The sequence below is a fragment of the Trachymyrmex cornetzi genome, unplaced genomic scaffold (genome assembly GCF_001594075.2).
Source record: "Trachymyrmex cornetzi isolate Tcor2-1 unplaced genomic scaffold, Tcor1.1 scaffold117, whole genome shotgun sequence".
Lineage (NCBI taxonomy): Eukaryota > Metazoa > Arthropoda > Insecta > Hymenoptera > Formicidae > Trachymyrmex > Trachymyrmex cornetzi.
Genome location: NW_017295730.1, coordinates 920828 through 945557, shown reverse-complemented (window position 1 = coordinate 945557; position 24730 = coordinate 920828). Strand labels below are relative to the sequence as shown.

The 24730-nt window shown below is 37.6% G+C and overlaps 3 protein-coding genes across 6 annotated transcripts; 2 read left to right on the top strand and 1 right to left on the bottom strand.

Moving 5' to 3' along the window:
* Positions 1–1348: 1348 nt before the first annotated feature.
* Sec61beta (Sec61 translocon subunit beta) lies at positions 1349–2994 on the top strand. The gene is made up of 3 exons (XM_018514421.1): positions 1349–1656; positions 1734–1930; positions 2335–2994. The coding sequence occupies exons 1-3, from the start codon at positions 1654–1656 to the stop codon at positions 2420–2422; spliced, it is 288 nt and encodes a 95-aa protein (XP_018369923.1). The 5' UTR covers positions 1349–1653; the 3' UTR covers positions 2423–2994.
* A 1451-nt stretch (positions 2995–4445) lies between these two features.
* On the top strand, positions 4446–11140 carry LOC108765582 (uncharacterized). 3 transcript variants are annotated; one of them, XM_018514372.1, is made up of 7 exons: positions 4446–4729; positions 5747–5816; positions 5909–6139; positions 7291–7452; positions 7533–7740; positions 8247–8442; positions 9007–11140. In XM_018514372.1, exons 3-7 carry the CDS (start codon positions 5957–5959, stop codon positions 9197–9199), a joined length of 942 nt encoding a protein of 313 aa, XP_018369874.1. In that variant the 5' UTR covers positions 4446–4729; positions 5747–5816; positions 5909–5956; the 3' UTR covers positions 9200–11140. The 3 variants fall into 3 exon arrangements, with proteins under 3 accessions (XP_018369874.1, XP_018369863.1, XP_018369881.1); XM_018514361.1 differs by lacking the exon at positions 5747–5816; XM_018514379.1 differs by lacking the exons at positions 4446–4729; positions 5747–5816 and adding an exon at positions 4872–4995.
* A 1554-nt stretch (positions 11141–12694) lies between these two features.
* fax (failed axon connections) lies at positions 12695–22643 on the bottom strand. 2 transcript variants are annotated; one of them, XM_018514390.1, is made up of 4 exons: positions 22623–22643; positions 15034–15372; positions 14093–14245; positions 12695–13577 (listed from the first exon to the last, which is right to left on the bottom strand). In XM_018514390.1, exons 2-4 carry the CDS (start codon positions 15355–15357, stop codon positions 13221–13223), a joined length of 834 nt encoding a protein of 277 aa, XP_018369892.1. In that variant the 5' UTR covers positions 15358–15372; positions 22623–22643; the 3' UTR covers positions 12695–13220. The 2 variants fall into 2 exon arrangements, with proteins under 2 accessions (XP_018369892.1, XP_018369899.1); XM_018514397.1 differs by having other exon boundaries at positions 14093–14230.
* Between the last annotated feature and the right edge of the window lie 2087 nt (positions 22644–24730).

Sequence of the window (24730 nt, the reverse complement as noted above, 5' to 3'; positions counted from 1 at the left end):
GCTGACGCTCGACGCTCATTTTCAGCGTCAAAACAGGTCACATGATCAAAATTGACGAATACCAAGTGTCAATTTTGATCACGTGATTCTTTTTGTCGCTGAAACAGCCGGTTTGAGCAGCTCGTGAAAATTTACCTTCAAGCGTCAGTATGGGTGCATCCAGAAGCACGACCCCTCACTGAGCGCTCAGTGAGCTCTTGCATCTGATTGGCATATTCCATTAGATCGAAAAATATAAACCAAACAGATACAAAAGCTCAATGAGCGCTCAATGAGCGGTCGTGCTTCTGAATGCACCTTATGAAAATGCAGCCTAAAGTAAAGTACATTTTCACGAGCTGCTCTAATTGGTCGTTTTAGCATAGTACTCTAACCTTAACGCGTTTCTACCTAGCTAACGAGTATATACATAAATACACGTTGTGCTCAATTGTACCGAAAATAATTGTTAAAAATGATTGGGTGTGTAGCCCCGTTTTGTAATAATTCGATAGCCAAGGGCTAAGTAATGACTAACGAATGCATTTCTTCAAAATAGCAAATATCGTGCTCTATGGGCCAAAAATGTCAGCGAAAGGTGTTGGGGGAATGACGTGAAAAATTAGACGCCTGCGAAAAATTCTTATCTCTGCGAAGTGAAGCAATATTTATTATGTATAAATTTATTATTAAAAAATTAATATTTGAGTTTTAATAGTTGACGTTTAAAATGAAGGCCGCGACACAGACTTTAGCATAAAGCATAATGCTTAGTGCATAAACGAATTAGCTAATCAGAATCTTTCCTTTCCTCCCATTCCATGGAAAAGAAGAATTTCGATTGGTTGATTCTCTTATGCGTTAGTCCGGATTTACAATAAGTGTTTTAAGCCTTAAGCCATAAAAAATTGACCAATTACAGTCGAATCCGAGAAGAATAAGCGATTGTGATTCGCCCATTTCTTATGGCTTAAGGCTTAAAACGCTATTGTAGATCCGGACTTAAGGCCGGAGCACAGACTTTTGCATAACGCATAAGGCATAGTGCACAAACAAATCAACTAATCAGAATCTTTTCTTTCTTCTCATTCCATGAAAAAGAAGAATTTCAATTGGTTGATTCCCTTATGCACTATGCGTTATGCGTTATGCGAGAGTCTGTGCTCCCCGCTTTATGCAATAGCTTGTGTCTGGGCTCTGAGCGTCGGCATGAAAAGGCACCTTTAAACATGGCGTACGTACTACGTATATTTTGTCCAGTATATAATTCGCGCTGATTCGCGGACGTCAACTGATGTCAAGCGTAAACGCTGCGACGACGGTGACGTGTTCGTCATGTACCACGTGTAGGGCATACATTTGACACGTCGCCTGCTACTCTGCGTTGTACCACCAGCCTGCGTTCGAATCGCCCGACGTGTGGTACGTTAGTATACATTTTGATGCCACGTTGCTGTCGATTCTCGCACAAAGAGGTGATCAAAAGAAGAAAGAAGCAAACTACGAGTTGTCTTCCGAGTGTCTCATTTATGCGTCTCAACTTGTAAACAATCTGTATTTTACGGAAACACTGTTTTTACAACGTAAGCACCGTTGGAGTATTTCGAGTGCGAGTGGAGTTTTCGAACAAATCTCTCAGTATCCTCTTGGATTGTCGATAAGAATAGTTTAACCATGGTAAGTATAATTAATTTGAATAATAATTTTTAAATTTATAACAAAGACTGACGCATGTTCTTATTTCTTGGAAAAAGCCTGCTGCACCTAGCGCTACTTCCGTGGGATCTGTTGGACGATCGCCTAGCAAAGCCATAGCGCCAAGAACAGGTGGTAGTGGCACAGTAAGACAGAGGAAAACCACCGTAACCTCCTCCGCCAGGAATAGGAATACCGGTACAAGCTCCGGTGGCATGTGGAGGTTCTACACCGACGACTCTCCTGGCATCAAAGTGTAAGTATAGATTAGCTGATTAAGAGCCAACGTTAGGCCGAAATCAGACTATGCATTGAAGATTGAGATTAAAGATTAAAGATTGAAATTTCACCAATGAAAACAAAGAAATTTTGGCTCCTTTTATTCTGATTGGTCAAACATCAATCTTTCAATCTTCAATCTCATTCTTCAATGCTTAGTCTGATTCTGGCCTAAATCAACGTAATGCTATTGATACCTTGATTGATCAGTTAGTAGAATTTGTTTTAAATTAGTAAATTAAATGCTTCAAAGCATTTATCTGTTATAATATCATTTGCTATAACACTGGTAACTTAATTCTCTATTACACCATTAAAATTTGCCTTTGTATGATACGTCTTAATAGTGTTTTAATAAATATTGAAATCGTTTTGTTGCAGCGGACCCGTGCCAGTGCTAGTAATGTCCCTTTTATTCATTGCGTCTGTATTCATGCTTCATATCTGGGGCAAGTACACTAGAAACTAGATATAAGTGCAATATGTTAAGATTGGCCTGGGAGAGAGATATGAAGCACTGAGCGATGCAAATTTCAGCATCGTGCAATCATATATTGGCGCCTCGAACAGGTTAATGCGTGATTTTTAATATGTATAATACGTTATGAATAATATATCATTAAAAGGAAACACAAAACACATGACACAGTGGACATCGTTACATGATCAAAATACATTCATATTTTTTATGCTTCGATAGAGAAGGATCCGTTTTTTTAAAACGATTTATCGATTATATGTATTGTGAGAAAACACGAGAGGAATTATTTAGTTTGCGTTTGTAATATTAGGGATGAAACATTATGTAATATTGAAATAAATGTAACTTATTTTTACCCTGATCTGTGGTTGATATTGTACAAGTCAATTTATGTAAGTGTAAATGAACTGTGAATTATGGGTTCCCAAAGCCGGCTACCAATTTATTATACACTTCTTTACACTTGTAACTTTTGACAATCTTATAAAATTGAAGATTTTGGGAGTAGAATCGAATTTAGGATCCGCCGATTGCGAATAAATCGCTTTCACACTGAGCCACGTATTAACTTCGCAAGTACAGTTTATTTATATTCTTATATTTATCTTATCCTATGAAAATATTTATTTCAGTCAAATAGCTTAATGTATATTTTTTTTAAAGAATGTGTTAGGAAGTTTTTAAATTAGAAGAATCAAATTTAGATTGATTAGACTAAATCTTCTTTTAAGTTTTTGTGGAATCTTATACTTGACATTTAAAAATAAAAAATATAAATCATCACATAAGTAATCCACGTTGCAAAATAATTTTTAATAAATTTATAATAATTTACATGTAGTAGAATTATAGGCTGCTGTTAATAGACACATTTTGCACAATTTAGATATATACATGAAATAAAAAGTACATATTTATAATAATTCATAATAATTCTTGTTAAAACGTGTATCTCAAGTACTGTTATAATAGTAAGACGTAAGTTTTTTTATTAGAATCATGGTTGAGTTTATTTAAATTTTTTTCTCTGCAAGCGTGCGATCAAGATGTTCTTGCGTTCGCGGCGTTGCAAGGGTTTCTGCATATTTTCGTTCCCCCCCGAGCGTTTTCTGCGAGGCGCCGGCGCATCCAATATTGATTCTTTCGATGCACTGAATTACACGCGACACTTTCGAATTCGAGAAGAACGAGGTAATCGCAATAAATAAAATATATACAAAACGTGTATCATTAGAATAAGAGGTCGAGAAAAAAATTACAAAAGAATAACATAGAAGATAGGAAAAAATAAAGATAAGAGCAGTGAAGGAAAAATAAGGGAGAGGAAAGAGAAAAATTTCTGATTAGAGAGATAAAAATGAGTGAAAAATATATATATACGTATATTATAAAAAAAATAGATACGTGCGATTAATACATGGAATAATTATGGAATCTAAGATATGGGGAACAAAGAAAAGGAAACAACGAATTAGGAAAGGGAGTAGACTATGAGATAAAAAGATTCGTAAAAATGAACGAAGAAAAATGCTGGAGAAATATATTATATATAAGATTCGAGAAAAAAACCAAGATCGATTAAAAGGTAGTCTTTTTAGGACACTCTTCGACGTTCTAAGATTTTCATTTACTTATAATATCAAGAAATCTGTGTGAAAAATAAAGCTCTTGTGATTTCATAAGTATGTAATTGTAAAAAATCTTAGGAAAAGAAACAAAAAAACTTTAGAAAAATACGCGAGCGCGTAAAAAATTTAATTCATTCAAACAATTAAAAAGCACGACCCGTCCTTGCAAAATCGACGCACGGAGGGGAATTGAGATACGCCGAAGTCGCGGTCCGTTTGACGTAGATCAGTAGATGTCCCTGAAAATAAACGCTGGGGACGGGTCCGCTCACCGCTATGGTCTCTCCGGTCTCTCGGCGGAGAGGTGCGCTCCAGAGGCGTGCGCGTCGGCGTCGGGAGGAAGGGGGGAAGGGAGCGGAGCGGCACGAGGGTGCTGTGCCACCCGACGGGACGGGGGAGGCGGCGAGGGGGCGAGGGGGTGGACACGCGCATCTCGATTCTCGCGCTCCTCCGCCGTTGATGGGGCCGCGCGAGAGCTCGCGAGCGTCGCCGACCCGCGGCGGACTCACATCACACACGTGATACCGTCGTTCGGGAGTGCGCGCCTCGTCTTAGTCGCGGCGACATCGGACTTCTTCTTCTTGCCTGCCCAGCGAAACGGCGTCGGGGCGGGACGCACAGTATCGCTGGAAAACTACCGCGAGAAATGCAGTTCTCCACGGAAGAGGTAATTTCTTTTCTCTCCTCTTCCTCTCTTTCTTTCTTTCTTTCTTTCTCTTTCTCTTTCTCTCTTCCTCTCGCCGCTTTGGAAAAATTGGAAGATCCGCAATATCGATAACGTTGTCATTCCGCAACACAATGACAGCGTTATTGATATATTTAAAGACGGAGACGTTCAACATCGTTTTATTCAACATCTCGCTCGATAATGGATAGAACCATGCATGCACGCTAGATTATTTCGCATAAAGAGAGAAGGAGGGAGCTTCGAAGGTAATTCTAAATTCATAAGCTGCACGCGCTGGAACGTTCTCAAATTATTCAAAATATTACTGCCAAGAACGCGCACGGTGTTTCTTATGTCATAAATTTCTTAGCGAATTTCCCTGGAAATGGTTCTGTGTCACAGCTATGGGCACATCCTCGACGCACCGCGTTTTCCGCATTGCGGAAATCGTAATATAACTACATACGTCGACGTATATGAGCAGTTTGTTTATCTAGAACATGTAACTTGTTAATTTGCCAGAACGTAAGATCTGGTATCGACCGCCTTTTTTTCGTTCTAATACTTTTTTAAGATAATAATTAGAAATCATACGAAATTTTATAATTTAGAGAATTAATAACGCACTTTAATTCATATTAAATAGTAGCTGCTTTTTTTTCCTTAATTTTTAATTTAATCCAAATTGGTGAATTTTTAATTCTTTTATATATTATATATTAGATAAAATGTATTCGTATATATAAAAAGGATAATTAAATTAATTTTAAATTCACGTGAAGAGATTTAATTACCTGCTATCTTAAAGATTACAAATTTTGTAAATTTAATACTATGTAATGTAGTATCATTAATATTTTTCGTTTAATACTCAAAATATAAATTATAACTAAAAATTCTCTTTATTTAATTTGCTTGGCATTTTCTTCTGTCAAATAATGATTGTTGATTCCGAAAGAACGATTCTCACAATTAGATATATACAGAAAAACTCTATAAGTATTCCATACAGTATAGACCTCCAAGGGACGTCCTAAAGACGTCTGGAGAACGTCCTACGAACGCATTTCCAAGATATTTCTCGGCTGTACGTATATTAAAGTGTTCAATTTTAAATTAAAATTAAAGGACTAAATAATGATCCTTTGATATATCGACGCGGATAAAATCGCGTTTCAGAATCCGAGGTAATTTGTTTGGAGATCGGAGACGATTAACGTCGAGGACATGGCGGTCGACATTTTGGACGAGGATCATCTCGCCGTGAGCGCGATTGTGACCGTCGGTATGCAGCTGATCTTCTTTACGATCGCGGCCACTTTCCAGATGGACAAGCTGACGGACTTTGCCGGCGGCACCAACTTCATCATCCTCGCTCTCCTCACTTTCTTTCTCGGTCAAGTGGGCAAGGTACTGTCTGACACGCTACCTTGCATCTCCTCTGGTGCACGTGTGACGCACGTAGGGAGAATTTTATATTTGATGGATAAACCTTAGACCTTTGTATCATTCATGTCCTGCACATTTTTTTTCTTTGAAATACTAGAAGCATCATTTATATGTATACAATTTTTTTAATTCACAACCCTTACTCTCTAAATTCTTTGGAGTGGAATCTCGCTAAAGATTAAAGAAAGTTGAGACAATCTTGAAAAAGAGTAGCTCAATTTTCAATCTTTAAGAATGAAATTTCATTTTTCAACCAGCAAACATAAAGTTGCATGTAACGTACTTGTTAGTTAATTGTAATTTCCTATTTAACAATATGACACCTGTGTTATTAGAGTTATATATTGTGAATCAGAATTACAACTCATGAATATGTTACATGCAATTTTGTAGTGTGAGGTTCACTCTAAAGGTTTTAGAGAGTACACAAGTACTTTCTAAAGATATTAAACCATATGTAAGAATTACTTATTAATTTTTATGTACTTGTAAAAAAGATGAAAATTAATCCGGGACATGTACGATCCAATTGTATGTAGTGTAGAAGGCTAGAAAATGATCGTGTGTACTAAAGATTAAAGTACATTACAAATTTATTGGGAAAGAACCTACTAAGATAGATTTGTAAAAGTTTTTAAGAGAGAGAGAGAGAGAGAGAGACTTGAAAATAGATAGAGAGATCACAAATTAAATGAAGATATTTTTTCGTCTATTATCAATGTCTTTTAATAACTATTAATGCTACTAATTATTATTATTACTCTCTCTTGATTATAAGTTTTATATTAAAATCACTTAATTTTTATCACAACTGTAAATAATCTTCCGTAATGATTGCACCAGATTTGCAAACCATTATTTTAGATTGATTTTCTCTCTCGAAGTTCGAATGCACCTCGAGATTCATGCGACATACTGCCACTGTATTTTATCATCGGCAATTTTATCTTCAATGAAATCGTTGCTATAAATAAAACGGCAAGATATAATTAATACCTATTAACGGATGATTTGTGCCTGTCTATAAACTTTTTTCTATGACGCTTGTTTTATTATTATTAATCGTTACAAGCATCGATGTAAATAATTACGTGCTTTTCTTCCCCATGTAGACGTACGACAGTCGGCAGATGATGGTGACCATATTCGTATGTCTGTGGGGCGTACGGCTCTCCGGGTACCTCCTATACAGAATCGTCAAAATAGGCCGTGATAAGAGATTCGACGATCGTCGCAGTAACGTGATCCGCTTCGCCGTGTTCTGGACATTTCAGGTAAAGTAGAGAGTGCGATGTCTCCCGTTTAATTTTTTTAGCAAGGATGTGATATATCGAAGAGATTTGTCGATTCGCAGGCTGTGTGGGTGTACGTCGTCAGTCTGCCTGTGATAATAATCAATTCTCCACGACATAAAATACCGCCCGCGCCAAAAACGATGACGACGCTCGACAGCGCCGGTACGGGCCTCTTCTTGGTTGGCTTGCTAGCTGAGACCTACGCCGATCTGCAAAAGTTCACCTTCAAGCAAGATCCGGTGAACAATGGGAAGTGGTGTAACGACGGTGAGAGACTACCTTTTGATTTTCCAGTAAACACTAATTAACAGCAACATACTCTTAACTTTTAGATCTCACTCTTGAATATAGATCCTTTTCAAGACAGGCTCAATTTTCACTCTTCAGAGTGAGATTCTACTCTAAAGAATTTAGAGAGTAACATCAATGTTATAATTTTACTCAACAATGTAAATGCGATATAACACATGGTACAATTCTCAAGTGTGAAATTATAACATTGATGTTATGTTACTTTTAGTCGGTGGGTTATACGTCCGAAAATACTTTTGCAAAGTTCCATTAAATTTTTTATACCACTAAGAAAATTTTACAGAGCATCGTCTAGTAAGATTTCATCAATAAGACAAGTGTTATAAAAACGTTCGCCAATTTGATTCTCATAAATAAATATGTATATATAATTAGGAGTTCTACATGTTGCTTTTTATTTCATTGAAATCATTTTTCGATTGCAATGAAATAAATTTGCATTTACAAGTCAACATTTTTAGGACTTTGGAGGCTCTCCCGACACCCAAATTATTTCGGCGAAATCGTTGTCTGGTGGGGGATATTTGTAATATCCCTAAACGTCATCGAAGGAGCAGAATGGGTTGTTATCGCATCCCCGATCTTTACGACGCTGATTATTCTATTTCTATCGGGGATGCCATTATTGGAAAAAGCATCGGATGAAAGATACAGGGAGTAAGTATCGCAAAGTGCATTGAGAATTTTCGCAAATCTAAAAAAAATAATATTCAAAGACTTAAATATAAAATTTAGAAAATGTGCCTTATATATGTATATTAAGCAATAATTGTACAACTTAATTCTCGACCTACATGTCGACTACAGTACCTGTTCAAATTTAAATATTTTTCCACCGTATAGTCGTTTTAAAACGCCAAAGTGTCAAAGACCAGTCGAGATACTGTTAATATGAATTGTATTTGAGTTGGAGGTAACTGTATGCAGGGGGTTTTTCACCGCACTTTCTAGGGTAAAAAGTTGACGTAAAAAGGCCAAAAATTAAATTGTACACCTAAGTTAACTTATTATAAAAAGCTGGAGTCTCAACTCTTAGTTGGAGTAAATGGAAGAGTATAATAATTTAAAGTAGATTTATAGTAAGATTAAAAAAGAGAGTTATTTAAATTTTTGTTTTTACAGTTCGCGTGAGAAAACAATATTAATATAGATAAACTGATTTGTTTTTTATTGTAAATTCGTATGAATTTCGATTTACTCATGTTCTGCAAATGTTTTCAGTAACGCGGAGTATCGCTACTACAAGCGGTCGACGTCACCGTTGATACCGATACCACCGTCTATCTACGTTGAGGTGCCACATTTCCTCAAGTTTATATTCTGCTGCGAATTTCCACTCTATGATTCCCTGGATGTGAAGCCGAGATCGGCCGTCACCGAATCAACGTCTATCAGCCTCGCAGCGTCCACGTAGCTGTAACCACACGCCGGACGTCCGAATTCTGAGTCCGGCGTGCAGTCGACAGCAACAGCTTCAACCAGTACAGCCCTCTGAGCGCTACTTTATCTTTCTCTGCGGCATCGAGAACCCCGTCTACCTACTGACAAAAATATAAACTCGACGGCCGAACCGTAAATCCCAGTCCAACAACACTCTATCAAGCGCGATATCGGCACGATCTCGAGGAGTTAGACTGTACTTGGTCATGCACATCAATTTCGGTATGTGGGAACCGAGAAGGAATCCTTCTTCAAGATGGAAAAGCTTATAAAAGATGAAGTATTATTATTTTTGTAACTAAAAGCCCTTCCCGGCGTTAGGCATAAACGTTACCGGTGACTTTTCGTATAGAATCGAATGATGAGATGAATAAAGAAAATTATTTTTGTAGCGATGTTATATGGGTACCAATGTAAAAGTAGTTTAACGACCAATTCGAGCATCGTTTCTGTACGACAAGTCGACGGTAATCAACGACTCGATTAGCGGCTTTATTTATGTATGTACTTAAACTCTTATTTTAGATACAAGAAGATTAGATAAAAGAAGAGAGATTGGAAATAATATATAATTTGTATGTTCCAAATATAATATCCAGGTTTAAAAAAAAATCTCTTAAAAAGCGTCACTATATTCAATTAGTCAATCGCTACTTTAAATGAATAATATTATGTGTTGTTCCAAGAGAGTAGTTCTTGGAAATAAATTAGGCAGGCGGTTTACCGCGCTCGCTGTCAACTAACAAAAAAGTATGTGTCTTAAATATCACAGAAACGAAATTTAAAACGAGATTTTAATGTAATATAAATAAGACGATGTAGCCCATTTTTGAAAATAATAGTAACTTTGAAAATTGATAGTCCGTAATGATTGGCGATTGATACTGTCGATTCGTTAAAGGTCAAGTAATTAGCAGAAACGAATATCGAGGAAAAACGGAACATGTGTGTTCCAATTTTCGTGACTCGGCAGCGAATAAGCAATATTTACCGCCAGAGATGTCAAACGAACGTAATAAAACAGTCAAGTTTACATTTCACCTATCACAATTGCTATTCATTTCGTTATTCATGTAGGATGCTTACAAAGAAATTTTAGATGCAATGCGAACGTGGTACATACGTCCACGTATCCCGATTGCAATTCCGAGGCTTTCGATCGAATTATTGAGTCATAGCAATATTAAACATATCTCCGTGCCGATAGAACGTTCTCAGAATACGAAATAAAAACAAATTCCGAAGGAAATTTATAAAACATATGTAGCGATAATTCAAATTAATGACGCGCATGAAACGAATTCCTCGTGAATAAATGATTCAAATATTACTTCCCAATACTTTACTGTTACGTATGTCTTCGAAGTTTAGATAATAAATAATTACTGATCCTGAGTTGTGGAATTATTGGTTAACTACCTTGCCCTCTTAATTATATTATATGATCTCATAAAAAAATGCATATTATAATATCTTTTAAATAAGATTCGGAGAGCAAATCGCGATAAACGTCGACAGATTACGTAAAGTTCGCTTCATATTTATAAACACATTTTATTTGTTCGTATGTATATCATTAATAAATGGTGATATAATAATGACAATGAAATGTATGTACGCCGAGCATAAAACGAGCAGTCATATTATAATAATTATTAATATATTCTTCTTATAATAATCTTACTGTATTGAGTGGGCCTACCTACGGTGCTTGCAACGTTATGTCTCTCTTGTCCAAATGTTTCTTCCATTCTCTAATTTATATTATTTACTCGCACGTAATAATCCATAATAATATGTAACCACAGGTGAAAACATATGCGCCGTCCTAAGTATAAACAGCATCATCCACTAATCTTTTTTTTCCATTTTCTTTTACATGATTATATATACATATACATACATATATATATGTATATACACATACATATACATATATAATCACGTATATATATAATTGTTATCAATAATATAGTAAGCTACTTAAATGTAATATATCTCGTGTCTTCTCGTGGAATATGTTCAGCTGCCGTAGAAAAACTACGCAGCGTTCGTAGAAAAAACTTCAATTCCCGTTATACATCAAATTGTCGATTTTCGATGCGTGAAAGACACTTTGTATTACGCAAGGTAATTTTTTTTTCCTTAACACGTCCGAAAAATCGTATATCAATACATGGGCAGCACAGCGTTTTGAGTACCAAAGGAAAAGAGATCAAAACATTACCTGTGCCTCTTCGCTAAAAGAAAGAAAGTAAAAAGAAAATAAAAAAATCGAGGACTTGGAGGGAGCAAGGAATGGTGGATAAGGGGACGAAATATTACGACTCTGCTATACACGAATGGCATCTTCCTCGCGTATCCAAGTCCGACTGCATTCGCGCGCGTCTACGTTTAATACATATACTATAATATACAAATAATAGATAATAATATGTGCCGTCCATCGCTTATCGCGGTTCCTTACTTCCGTTCGTCTAAAAAGTGATAAGAAAGGACTATGAAAATATCATATAGTCCGTACGAAATATAGGAATGAGAGTCGTCGATTAAAATAAAAGTTGATTGCACGCGCTTTGAGATGACGATGAAATGCAAACCGGATTTGTGGCCGGGCGGAAGAGCGAATCGAACTACTTTTCCGTACGGCCCTCTCAACTACATTTGCATTCCACATTAGGCTGTCTGAGGACGTCCGTTGCTAGCTGGTCAATTGGCGTGACTCGACTCTCGATTCGATTGTTAAAAGAACGCGCGCGCGCGCGAGAGAGAGAGAGAGGGAGAGAGAGAGATAGATGTAATTCAGTCAATCGATGACCTAACAATTGTTTCCGTAGGACATCGGATTCGCTTTCTCCTATCATTATTATGGTTAGTATTAATATTATTGTTGTCACATTCTTATTAACATTATCGTTACGTTAACATTAGCGTTATTATTAGCGTTGTCGTAATGAAAATCTCGGATCGCGTCGATGAACCGGCTACTAGACGCAACGGTGTTTCCTCAGATGATTTTCCGATAGAAATCTTTCAATGATACGCATCGTAAAAAATCTCGTACAAAATCTTTTTAGCAACTTTATTTAACACGATATAAAAAGCGAAGTAAAACGCGCGATACACGTGTGAACGTATCATAAAAAAGGAAATTAACGTGAACTAAATTAAAGAGAAGATTGCGTTACGTTGCGCCAGGACGCAAGGTAACTTATACACAGCAAGGATCATTGAGGGAAGCGAAGTAGGAGACGCTTATTTTCGCCTTAGAAGGCGGGGATCAGTATGCCCGTTCACGCGACCCTATCCTCGCTTCTTCTTCTCTTCCTCTTCTCCCGTAACTACTTCTATCTTATAGCGTAACGCTATATTGCATTTGGCCACTGTCGACAAAGACCCCAGCTGCGTCAGACTATTGCAGTTCGTATATTGCAATCCTACGTTTCTAATGACTTATGAGATAGCCCCGTTTTTTTTCGTTTGTCCTTAGCAGAGCAGAGAAAGGGCGTGTGGATTAGAGAATAATCGTTCCGGTCGTGTGTGTTTCGAGTGTGTCAATGTGAAGTAACGCGTGATGCGCATTGAACGTATATAAACGAAGTATTAACATTATACATGAGTCTATTAATATCTATACGTATAAGTAGAGAGCTCTAGTCCCAAACCTTATCTCTCTTTTTTGCTTTCTCTTACACACACGCACACTCACACTCATTTTCTCTCCCTCTCTCTTTCTCCCTTTCTCTTCAACACACAATCTCTCACTTCCGGCAACTCCCTTCCCTCGTCATCATTCTATACGTGCTTTCTACATCGTCCTCGTCTCCGTCGTCGCATTCACGCGACCACACACACGCGCGTACACACACACACTCTTACCGCCAACTATCCCTCTCTCTCTTTCTATCTTTATTCATTCGCCAATACACCTTCGTGACTCTTCGCCTTTAAATCCTTGAAACGACTTATTACTTCTCTTTACAACGAAAGACTGCTTATTTGCCGTCCTTCTCTTTTTCTTTGTTCTCGTCAACTTCCTTGTCCTTCTCGACTTCCTTCTCCTCCTTGTCTGCCTTTTCCTTGTCGCCCTCTTTCTCCTCCTTGGATTCTTTAGATTCCTTCGCCTCCTCCTTGCCCTCCTTCTCCTCCTGTTTCTCGGGCTTCGGCAGATGCGTGTTCATGTCCAGACTGGAGCATATCTCGTCCCAATCCGGGAAACATCGTTCTTTAACGCGCGAGCAATGTCCGACCAAGTTGGGACAGTTCTCGACCATGTAGTCTCGCAGACTGTACGGCGTGTCCTTGTCGATGTACAGGATTTGAGCGAGATGCGCAAATGCAACTACGTCCATCTGTACAAACCCAAAAGATTATACAGATTGCTAAAATTGTAACCCATAATCTATATTTTCTATCAATCTTTTACGTTAAACATAATTTTTTGCGAATCTTTGTAAATCAACGTAATATTAAGTAAGTGAGATCAAGAGTGATATATTTTTATCTATTTGTTTTTTCCTGATGTTCTCTTTACTAAAACTAATTAATTTTTAACTGAAACTCGAAAACCATCAAAGTTCGAGTCGATAATCGTGTTGTAATTATTTGCTCAGTCCGATGGGCAATATCTCTTGAGATAACTAAAAACACAAAGCTTTTTCACACGACGCGACGCCCAGCGAGAACGCCGTTTCGCCGCGGGCAGCACTGGTTTCACCGATATTATCTTCGGCATCAGATTACAAGTAACTGAAGCTATTATTTACACAGCGGACCAAATACCACGTTAGAACGTACTACAGTGATGCATAACTCAAGAGCTCTTGACCGCTATAGGCAACATGTTAACGGATTTGATGATACTTACGGTAGTTGGCTCGTCCCCAAAGAAGAAGGGCTTGTCAGCGAGCGTGTCCGAGAGCACCTTAAGATCGGTGCAGCCAAACTGGGACACTTCCTCCGGACTGTGCACGCCCATTCCCTGAGCCTTCACTTTTCTCGCACCCTGCAACCAATCCAACTACCATCTCACTACAAATGGTCACAATATTTTGTTCTACAATTACGTTTCCTTATCGCGATACTACCTCTAGTTAGCACATTCATAGCACGTTTAAAGCTACAAGCGCAATTTGTGCACTCCGAGCGAATACTATGAATGATTCTGGAGATAGCATAAAATAAACATTGTGATAACGTGTAAGTAGCGAAACTTGGTCGAAGTAAAATTCGGACAAAAATAACATTTTGAAGATTGTATTGGTTTCAATAAATATTTTTAGAATCTGTATCTTGTTTCAATAAATTTGTATTTCATAGTCATCGTTATATTCCATATTATTAATATCTAGATGAAAACCTCGACCAGGACTCAACTAAGAGAGCTTTAAGATGATAGCTGATGAGACTAGCTATACTGGGAAAAATTATGTAATGACAAAACTACAGTATTTACACGAATGCAATCTAGCATAATGTCAGTGATACATGCATAGCTAAATTGAGAAACGTGAACATACGAAACATCGTGCGGTCTCGACAAAATCAATGAAAGAAGGTCGAGGGAAGATTATTTTTGCATACAGCATGACCTTAGTTTGCATAACGATGGAAATAATGTGGAATATAATTATGAAAATATGCAAATAAGTTATATGAAAACGTGGATGCGAATAAATTATTAGAATTGAATGAGAAGTCGTGAAACATGAAATTATCATTCAAGTGATTTCTATCTAACGTCCAAGTTGTATGCTAGGTCACACCGAAATCACACCGATATCACGGCGAACGGTAAACGAAACTTACCTTGCGTCCGAACGTGAGCTTGAAGAAGAAGTTCAGAATAGCGTTCGGGATACGTGATCCCAGAGCGAGTTGCAGATTGACCTTGTAACCCTTCAGCACCTGATCCAAGTTCTTCGTGCGCCAGCACGCGACAACCCAGACGAGGTGATTTTCGATCATGGATATCATGGCGTGAGAGACGCTTCGTTGCTCGGACGTGAGACCAGCGTCCAAGTCCTTGCCAAATTTCTGGCTCAGCTCTCGCAGGATGATGGTACTGTCCGCGATTTCCTCGCCGTTCAGCTCGACGAACGGCAGCTGACCCTTCTTGGAGCGAAATTTCATCTTGTGGTCAACATTCTGGAAACAACCAAATAAGTTAAGTTTTTTGCCGAAGCGACAATACAATAACAAAATATTATTATGCTATAATAAAATTATGTATTATATTATTAATATATAACATTTATATATAATAATAGATTTATTATATCATATTATACATATACACACACATAATATAATATATAATAAAATTACATTGCAATAGTAATGACTGAATGTCAAACAGTGTATTTAGAATACTAGAATACTAAAATAATAGTTTCGTACGATCCAACATAAAATAAAAATACATATTTTGACACATCATTTTTTACTCGTTTGTTCAGTTTCGCAGTTTTTATTAAATCACAACGCGCAAGATTCTGTTTTTAATTTGAATAACTCGGAACAAAATCGCAGTGAGATTTTCTCTTTCAAGCAATCTAATAAAATCATTCCGGATTAATCAATAATAATCGTTTGTAATTATTCTGTATTCTACAGTGGAATATTGAAACGCACTATTGCGATAATAAATAATATTGCATCGAGATGGATAGATGTACCTACACTCTCGCGAGGCACATGCTCTATTTATAGACGTATGTATCGCATTAAACGCATAAGTGGGATATCGTGGCTTTCACAGGTGAATCAGCTTATTACATGTAATAACTGCGAACGTTTCACGCGTTGATATATAGGGTGTCTCTGAATCATCATTTGACCGACAAAAATTCTTTGGCGTATTTTTTCTTAATGATAACTCAATCATTGAATACAATTCATTAATAATATTCAATTAACTTTACATTAAATTTCTATTAAAATAAATAATCTTTCTAGAATTAATTGGAAAATCAAGATTTTATATCAAGTATTCATATAATTAAATTTAATTTGTTATTCAGATTTACAGATCAAATTAATACTTTTGCACTTTTCGTGAGAAATATTTTCCTAATTTATTAATATATTCTTGTTGGCATAAAATCGATTTTAAATACGTTACTCTGCTATTATTGGAAAGCAAATTAACAATGTCCGAGAAATTTACTTACCTAATTTTATTATATGATTTAAAATATAGAGCGTGTATATATATATATATATATATATATATATATAAAATAAAATAGATTCTATCTTAATATTACTGCTACTTCTTGCTAATTAAAGAAAAATTAAATTTAAATGCTATTTTCACAAATATACTTTCCACACAATTTCGTCACGACAGTATAATATAATTAATTACGTAAAGTGTCATATTAACAGTAATTACACAAAGTGTCGTTTTATCATCAGATTAGTGCAAGTGTCGTTAAACCTGCTAGGTGAGATCTGCGTAATACTCGGGACAGCGTGCCTTCTCGCTCGCGCAATTTGCCACGTGGAGCAAGTACTTGTGCTCGTAAAATACGGAGGATAATCCAGTCAAAGTCAAGCGAGAAGAACAGATAGTACAATAACGTCTCGCCTCGAAAAGCTCCTCAAAGCTGCTCGCCGGCGTACCGGAATGGAAATGAAACGGAACAGTAAATCGCACGGAAATTCGTAAAGGTATGCGAGAGGGAAAACGAAGAAAAGGATTAAGAGACGCGTGTATGAGCACAACGTGAGAGATACGGAAGAGTGACGAAACGAAAGCTCGGAAGAACGAACTCGAAACGAACGAACGAACGAACAAAAGGAGCAAGGCGGGAGCTGAGTCGAGGTCGGATGTACGAAGAAAAAGAAAAAAAAGAAAAGGAAAACGCAAGAAAGGAGGAGGACCGCAATGCTGCGTGAAATTTTAGCCGTGCTAGAGAAAGCGGCGTTATATGCGCCGCACGCGGATCTGCACAAGTCCGTCGACACGAGGAGGAGGCAACGTACGTAGAGCGGAGCTCGGGAGATCCATTGCTCTAGTTTTAACCCCTTCGGTCGGGCACACGGCGGCGAGATCGATGAGGGCTGGTATATAGCCGCTCATAATATGCGTTTGTCAGCTGTACGGGGGCCGACCGAATGCTTGCAACGGCAAGCGTGAGTTATCCGAATGAGTCATCCTTTTACCGAGTTTCTCGTTTCCCTTGATTGATCGATAGCTTCTCTTTTTTTTTATTTTTGTCTATTCACTCTCGAGCGATTATTGAACTGTGAAGCGAAAATGTCGCGACGTGAAATCTTTCAACTCTGCCCGAGGAACACATAAAAGTGAACAAAAAATCGAAATGATTATTACGATTCTTAACGTCATTAAACAGTAAAATTTTGTAACCAAGAATTATTTTGACTTTCTCTGATTTGGGATGTTCCTTGGGTAATTGCGAAGGAAATATGCATCGAGATTGACGCCCATGGTCCTGATTTCACGGCTCTCGTTGTTTAGTCAAACCGATTTTAATCTACAACGTCGATAAAACGAAAAGCAGGGTGGGGTTCGCAGGGCGAACGTTGCTCCGCGGCTCGCCCTCGTTCCGACACATTTGCGTCCCTATTACGTCATGTTTGTTATTTATCCGTTACATGTTTGATTCCGATATGATAACGATAATAACGAAGGCGAGGTCGGGGCGGGGTCGGGTGCACTGAACGCCCATTGCCCTCGATATAAAATGCATCGGCATCCCTATTACGTCATGTTGTTATTTACCGGATTTTCTCGCGTTTTTCGAGAGGACAGCTCGATCGATTCCGGCTGGTAATGACGACGAGGAAGGAGAACTTTGCAATATGTACTCTTCTCGATATAATACATCCCTATTATATCATGTTTATGGAAATTTCTTTTATAAAGCTATTATTTAAATTTTTATGGGGGGTTTTTAAAACGCTATATTACACATATTTCAATATTATTAATTTGTTATTAGAAAGAATCTTCTAAATTTTTTAACGAAGCTAATGCCCCTATCTATAACACGCTTATTATATCACGCTTATGTAAATTTCTTTTATTAAAGCCCTTAATTAAATTTTTATGGCGTTTTCAAAATGCGATTATTTTAATATTATTGATTTGTTATTAGAAAGACTCTTCAAAAGTTTTTATTAATAAAAAAAGATCCACTAACGAAATTAAGGCTCCTATTCCGTAACTCTTAAAATATCAATATATTATTATTGCGCAGCTTTTATTAAAAATTACAATTTCCATGACATAACATAGCTATATTATATGGAGAAGAGTCGAGAAGGGAGTAAGCCTAGAAATCTTATAATAATCTTCGACAATTTTCGAGAAGGGGAGTTTTAGATGAGCCACCCTACATAATCTATTGAAATCGTCTACAAGGGTGAGCCCCCGAGAGAACACCCTTCCAATCTCCGTCCTCGGTACACCGAAACAACGCGTCCCCATTACGAGCCAAACGCGCGGCAAGGAGGTAGGTACTTCGCGACTTCGATTCCAATTCATGAGAACGTTAACGAGAAGAGTGAATCCACGGGGCGGGGTCGCTTGAAATGCTCGCTCGCTCGCTCGCTCGCGTGCTCGCTCGCGCGCGCGGAGGAGCCGAAAGAAGTGGACGAAGGGTGGCTATAGCTGGATCGGTGCAGGCGCAAGGGAGGAGCGCGCGAACACGGAGGACGATGAACTCGCGCGGCGGCAGGCAGCTTCCGTCGCCTGGCAACGTCCCCACTTGGCATCCCCCTCCCCTCCTCCCGCCGGGCGCAACGTCGAACATTGGCGCATATGCACGTACACAAACCCCACTGCATCGTGCACTGCATCGTGTATGTATGCATTGCACCATGCGTTTGTTGTGTGTGATGTTTTCTCTTTCTCTCTCCTTCGCTCAACACTCCCCCGCCCCTCTCTCTCTCTCTCTCTCTCTCTCTCTCTGTTTCTCGCGCTCGCGCGCTCTTTCTTGTCCCCGTCATCGTAGTCACCCTCGTTGATCGTAGTCGTGGCCGCCGTCGTTTGCGCTGATATTGATCGCGCGGGATGGTGCCGTGAACCGCCGCCGACGCCGCCGATGTCGCCGTTTGCGCGATGTAAGAGCGTATGCATCGCGCCGAAAAACCAGTCTCGATCGCGGAACAGGGCAACAGTCTCTGCCGAAGGGAGATGAGGAAAAGAGACAAAGCGAGAGAGCGAGAGAAAGAGAGGGACAGAGAAAGAGCAAAGATGTCTCTGTATGCGGGGCACAGATGTGTCCAGGGTCAAAGTTCGGAACGTTATCGATTAAACTGGACCGTTTATGTTAGGTCCAGGTAAAGCAAGGGCGTTTGAACTGGCGTAGCATCGATCGCTTTTGATTACGTTCTATTTAGAGCAGAAGCTATGGGTCTCCCTTTAAGCTTTCTCGGAAAATTTGCGGAGCGCGCGGTTGTTCGAATTATGATATTGCAATTGGACGAGTCGCGAGTAGTTGTCATTATTCTTTCGTTGCAGTTAACCTTGCATACTTATTTTTAGCACTTTAGAGCGGCACGTATGGATTATTTATGTTTGACCCCGATTTGGAGGGTCTTAAAATGCTCGAAAAATTCTGTAAACATTTACACATGTTCTTTAAGGTCTCTACTAAATTATTCTGCTATGTAGACGTCGAAAAAAAGGTTTGAAAAAGTTCTAAAAATTACACAGGTATATGAGAAATAAGAACTGTTGAAAATGGTATGGACATAAATAATCCATGTGTGCTGTTGAAGGATTAAGAGACAAAATAGTCATAACGCGAAGTATAGTTTTCCATATTTCTTATTATTTTTTGAAACGTATGTTTGCGATCTTTGTCTTACTGCTATCAAAACAAAATGAGACATTTAAGTAACATACATAATTAATAAAAAAGAATAAAAATAAAATAATATATGACAAAGTATAAAATACTCTCTCTCGAAATCTGTTAATTCATTTTATAATTATAGACTCAAAAAGGAAATGATATAAAAAATAAATCTTATTAATCATAACGTAAGCAGTTAATCATTTTATCATAACTAAGAAATAATATACAAATATTTAATATATATTCATATATAAGGAGTTCCAAAACTGACGACAAATATTAGATTACCTATAACATATTAACGATATATGACATATTAAAACGGAGTTCAAAACGAAAATGTCGAGGCTAACATAATTTTCAAATGGGAAGAATTTCCCGGAATTTCCTGTATACGAATAAATACTAAATATTTCCTAAGCTTCACGTTATTAAAACTCATGACCTTTTCTGAAATGGAGTATTCTCAACAGAAATCCTTAAGAGGATATTCTCTAAAGAGAAATTTTTATATATATCCGAAGAACTCTAAATACTCCACCGAAAAGTACACATTCGAATCAGCTTGGTCCATGCCACGCGACAATACGCGCCGCGTCGCGCAATCTAAGCATATAATATCCGATCCCTCATTCATCCTAATGGACCAGAAGCATACTGTTTCCACGCCGCGTTGCGTCGGCCGATGCGTTCCAGCGCGACGGATGTCGCCGGAAGATTTGCATGTGTATGCCATAGACGTGCGTCGCGTGGCACAGTATAATTGGCTACTTGCAGCGATGCCCGTTGCACGCACAGCCGAGCGCACACACATAAAGTACCGATTTCACGAAATACGCGCATGTATGATTTGCATCGTACATTTCCACGCGAGAGAAACGCCAACCTATCGGCGTACTTTCGACATCGAATTCTTCATCTCCGCGCGAGAGAAAATTCCTCTCATCTTCTTCTTCCTTTCATCGCCGCATCCCTCACTCGACCCTAATTCTTTTATCATTAATTGTCAAGAGTTAAAGAGATTTTAATTCGACGATTGGCTTCGTCGAACGCGTGATATTGAAATTGAAAATAAGGAGGAGACGAAAGTCGCGACCCATTCGAATTTAACAGCTGAGAAGAAATTGATTGCCAATTTATTAAAGTACGAATTGTTCTGGAAACGTGCTTCGTTTTGATACAGCGACTGCAACGAGAAGATTCAAAACGCCAAAAGTGACGTTTTCAAGATATTGTAATAATAAAGTACAGAAAGAAAGATTTTGTTACAGTATTTAAAAATTTAGGTACAAATTTGAAAATAATTTTAAGTCGTAATCACAATATTGCTTTTCAACCAGTTAGAGAAAATCGGTGAGTACCTTGCTCTGATTGGTTGAAAAATAATCGCCAATAACATCGTTAACTCACGCAATCGCTAGTGTGATTATGGCTTTAACCATCAAAATAATTACGTTGGAATCTCAAGCAAGATGAGTAATGTTGCAAAAAGTTTTGACATTCTAGTAACCAGTTTGAACATCCTCCATAATTATTTTGATGACCCAACAGAATTATTTTCAGATCTGTATCTACTCTCCAAAACCTTTAGAGTGAATCTCACTGTTAAAGATTGAAAATTAAGTTACTTTTTTTCAAAACTGGCTCAATTTTCATTCCTTAGAGTAAGATTTCACTCCAATAAATGTAGAGAAGAGCTAAAATTTTAAATAATAATAATGTAATCTTCTTACGGACTCTCCCAAAAAATCCAACAAAACAGGGCGAATGAGAGTCAGCGTGATAATTAATACGCAATCTTAAATCTTTAATCCAGAAAATAGAATCTTTATTCCAAAAAAATATAACAGTACGTTTCAGTTCACTTTGGAACCATTCTCAGCAATACAAATTCAAAATATCAATTCCTTCATGTCCAAGAAAAAATCACCATTAATTAATATTCACTAAAGAGTATAAAACTAAATATACGCTTTTTAATTTGATAAATATACGCTTTTTAGTGAATATTAATTGTAATTGGTTGATCCAACGTCGAGACAAATCTGACGAATTCCTTCTATGCTTGGAATTACAACATCAAATCTGTTAATCTGATGGTGATTTTTTCTTGGACATAAAAGGATTGATATTTTGAATTTGTATTGCTGAGGATGGTTCCAAAGTAAACTGAAACGTATTATTATATTTTTTGGAATAAAGATTCTATTTTCTGGATTGAAGATTTAAGATTGCGTATTAATTACCACGCTGACTCTCATTCGCCCTGTTTAGTTGGATTTTTTGTTGTCAAATTTTTAAATATACTTCAGTAAAACCGTCCTTTTTGTGAGGGATTCAACGCGTTTGCCGTTCGTGTATCACAAACGACATACGTCGCGGGTGACGCACGAACGTCGAAAGTGTTAAGGCAATTTTAACTGGCAGTATGGAGATAAAAAAAAGAGAGACGAATTAAGCATGCATAGTATCGCTTGTCGTGTCATAGTATCACGTCGCTTGGATCAAGTAGATTGCTAGCTCAGCTAACTCAGCATAGATAATCCTCGGCTTCATTTCACTTACTTATATCTAAAGACTGCGAACATAAATCAGCTTACGAGCGGCCACATGTATCAAGAACTTATATTAAAAATTCCTTCCTTATGTTGATATATCGTTCTTATCGTCTTAAATATCCGTTCTTCTCTTATATCTTTTCTATGTCCAAATCAGCAGTTATTTTAGCGACAAAAATAACGATGTTTTTCATGTATATTTCCAGTCGTTCTTTTACGACAAAGAAAAAAAACCATTTGAGAAAGTTAAACTTTAACGCAACTTTTTCAGATGGTTTTTTCTTCGTCGTAAAAACGATCGATTTTTAATAGTACAATATGTGGTTGAATATTGGAATTAAATCGTGGATCGAAATAGGAAAGATCGAATCTCTCTGGATGCCGAATGCACACGCGCGCGCGATCAATAGGCGCCGACGAACGCCAAGTTGCGCTCTTGTTTTAGTAATCAGTCAAATTGGGAGAAACACCACGCCTTGCATTCACGGATGGTGAATTATCTCGACATTTAACCCGTTGTTTCCTCGAGCGTGACACCGTAAAGTCGCACAATGGGGCCCGTTCACGTCGCGTAAACTATCTTACGAAACATGATAACCGCGTCGATATCCTCGCAACAAATAGCTTCGAATAGCTCGTCCGAGGCTGAGAACTTAACGCTGCCAGTTTCGAAAACAAAATTGTATAACACAAACAAATTTTGTAAAACGAACTCTATAACTCTTTGTATAATTTTGAAGAAACGCGTAAGACGCGAGGATCCATAAATAATTCATCAATAAACTAAAAACTAGCGATAAATGTAATTAATAAAATAATTAAGACTTTAAAAATATTTCTATTTAACGTTTTATAAATTGTATATATATATATATATCTTTCTAAATAATTTCAAATGTGTTGATACGGTGTTTATAATTAGACTATAAATTTTCCAAAGAGATTTAACTCTCTGCTATTTAAAAACCATAAGTAATTATCTCCAATTATTCGCAGTACCATTAAACTCATATACCATAAATCCACATTCTATCACGTTTTAGAATCTGAAGTATCTTTCACATCCTAGATATTTACTGTACAACAATCTGCTTCTCACGAGATTATTTTTCCGTATTTAATTAAACCATAAGCAGATAAGAATTCTAAGACTTCAGTCATTTCGTATGATAATAATAATCGAAGTGATATGCAAATCGATTTATTGTACCAGCTTCTTTATTATCAACATCATTACCGTCGTCATACGACTAACTGCGATTGCAGCATCACGGTGTACCGTCAATAAAATAAACTATATTGAGTAAAGGTATAATATAGATAAAGAGAGAGAGAAAGAGTATGTTGCGTGAAAGAGTGTTTTGCGGGAGAGAGAAAAAGAGATGCGCGAGAAGCGCAAACAACCTCGGTAACATTCGGGGACGCGCGCAGATCAGCGAAGCGTCGTCTATTTTTCTATGGAGTGCAATGAACCCCCGCCGTCCGCCTCGCCATTCCGCCGGGCCCAGCGTGACGAAATGAATTCTCGCGGTCGAGGAATGTCAAGCAGAGAGAGAAAGAGGGAAGAGAAAGATGAAAGAGAAACGACCGCGAAGTCGAAGTTAACCCTTCCTCCCTCTTTGCCGCGGCATTTCTCGGCACGGCGTCGATAAGATAAGACGTAATGAGGTTCAATTGGAAGATTAATTAATTAAAACCCACGGCGAAGGAGTTAAATTGGACGATATTGCGGACGGTATGTAGGCACTGCCACTGTTAGGCTTCTATCAAAGGAGCAATGGCAATCCATTCCCCCCTTGAGTTAAATATTTTATTATTTTTAACTTTCTCATGTGTGTATCGAAAATGTCAATCAATCCATTTCTGTGGTTAGTTTCAAAGTAAATATCATCTATATTAACATATGTATATTTGGCAAATAATAAACTTAATCCGAGTCAAATGTAATAGATACATGTCAATCAAATGTAATAGATTTGTTGAATTAAACCTGTTTAACTCCATTGTTTTAGTCAAATTAACGATATATTGGGTAATGGCGACCTATATAGAAACAATTAAAAATAACTCAAATCGGATGTATAATTTGACATTATGAATTTAACAGTGTAAGTT

Excerpts from the sequence above, each read along its gene's own strand:
- fax (XM_018514390.1), bottom strand. The coding sequence starts at position 15,357 with ATGAAATTTCGCTCCAAGAAGGGTCAGCTGCCGTTCGTCGAGCTGAAC. Across the intron at positions 14,246-15,033 it reads AGCTCACGTTCGGACGCAAG|TTGGATTGGTTGCAGGGTGC; the intron begins GTAAGTTTCGTT and ends GTGAGATGGTAG. Across the intron at positions 13,578-14,092 it reads TTGGGGACGAGCCAACTACC|ATGGACGTAGTTGCATTTGC; the intron begins GTAAGTATCATC and ends GGGTTTGTACAG.
- LOC108765582 (XM_018514361.1), top strand. The coding sequence starts at position 5,957 with ATGGCGGTCGACATTTTGGACGAGGATCATCTCGCCGTGAGCGCGATT. Across the intron at positions 6,140-7,290 it reads TTCTCGGTCAAGTGGGCAAG|ACGTACGACAGTCGGCAGAT; the intron begins GTACTGTCTGAC and ends TTCCCCATGTAG. Across the intron at positions 7,741-8,246 it reads TGGGAAGTGGTGTAACGACG|GACTTTGGAGGCTCTCCCGA; the intron begins GTGAGAGACTAC and ends CAACATTTTTAG.
- Sec61beta (XM_018514421.1), top strand. Across the intron at positions 1,931-2,334 it reads GACTCTCCTGGCATCAAAGT|CGGACCCGTGCCAGTGCTAG; the intron begins GTAAGTATAGAT and ends GTTTTGTTGCAG.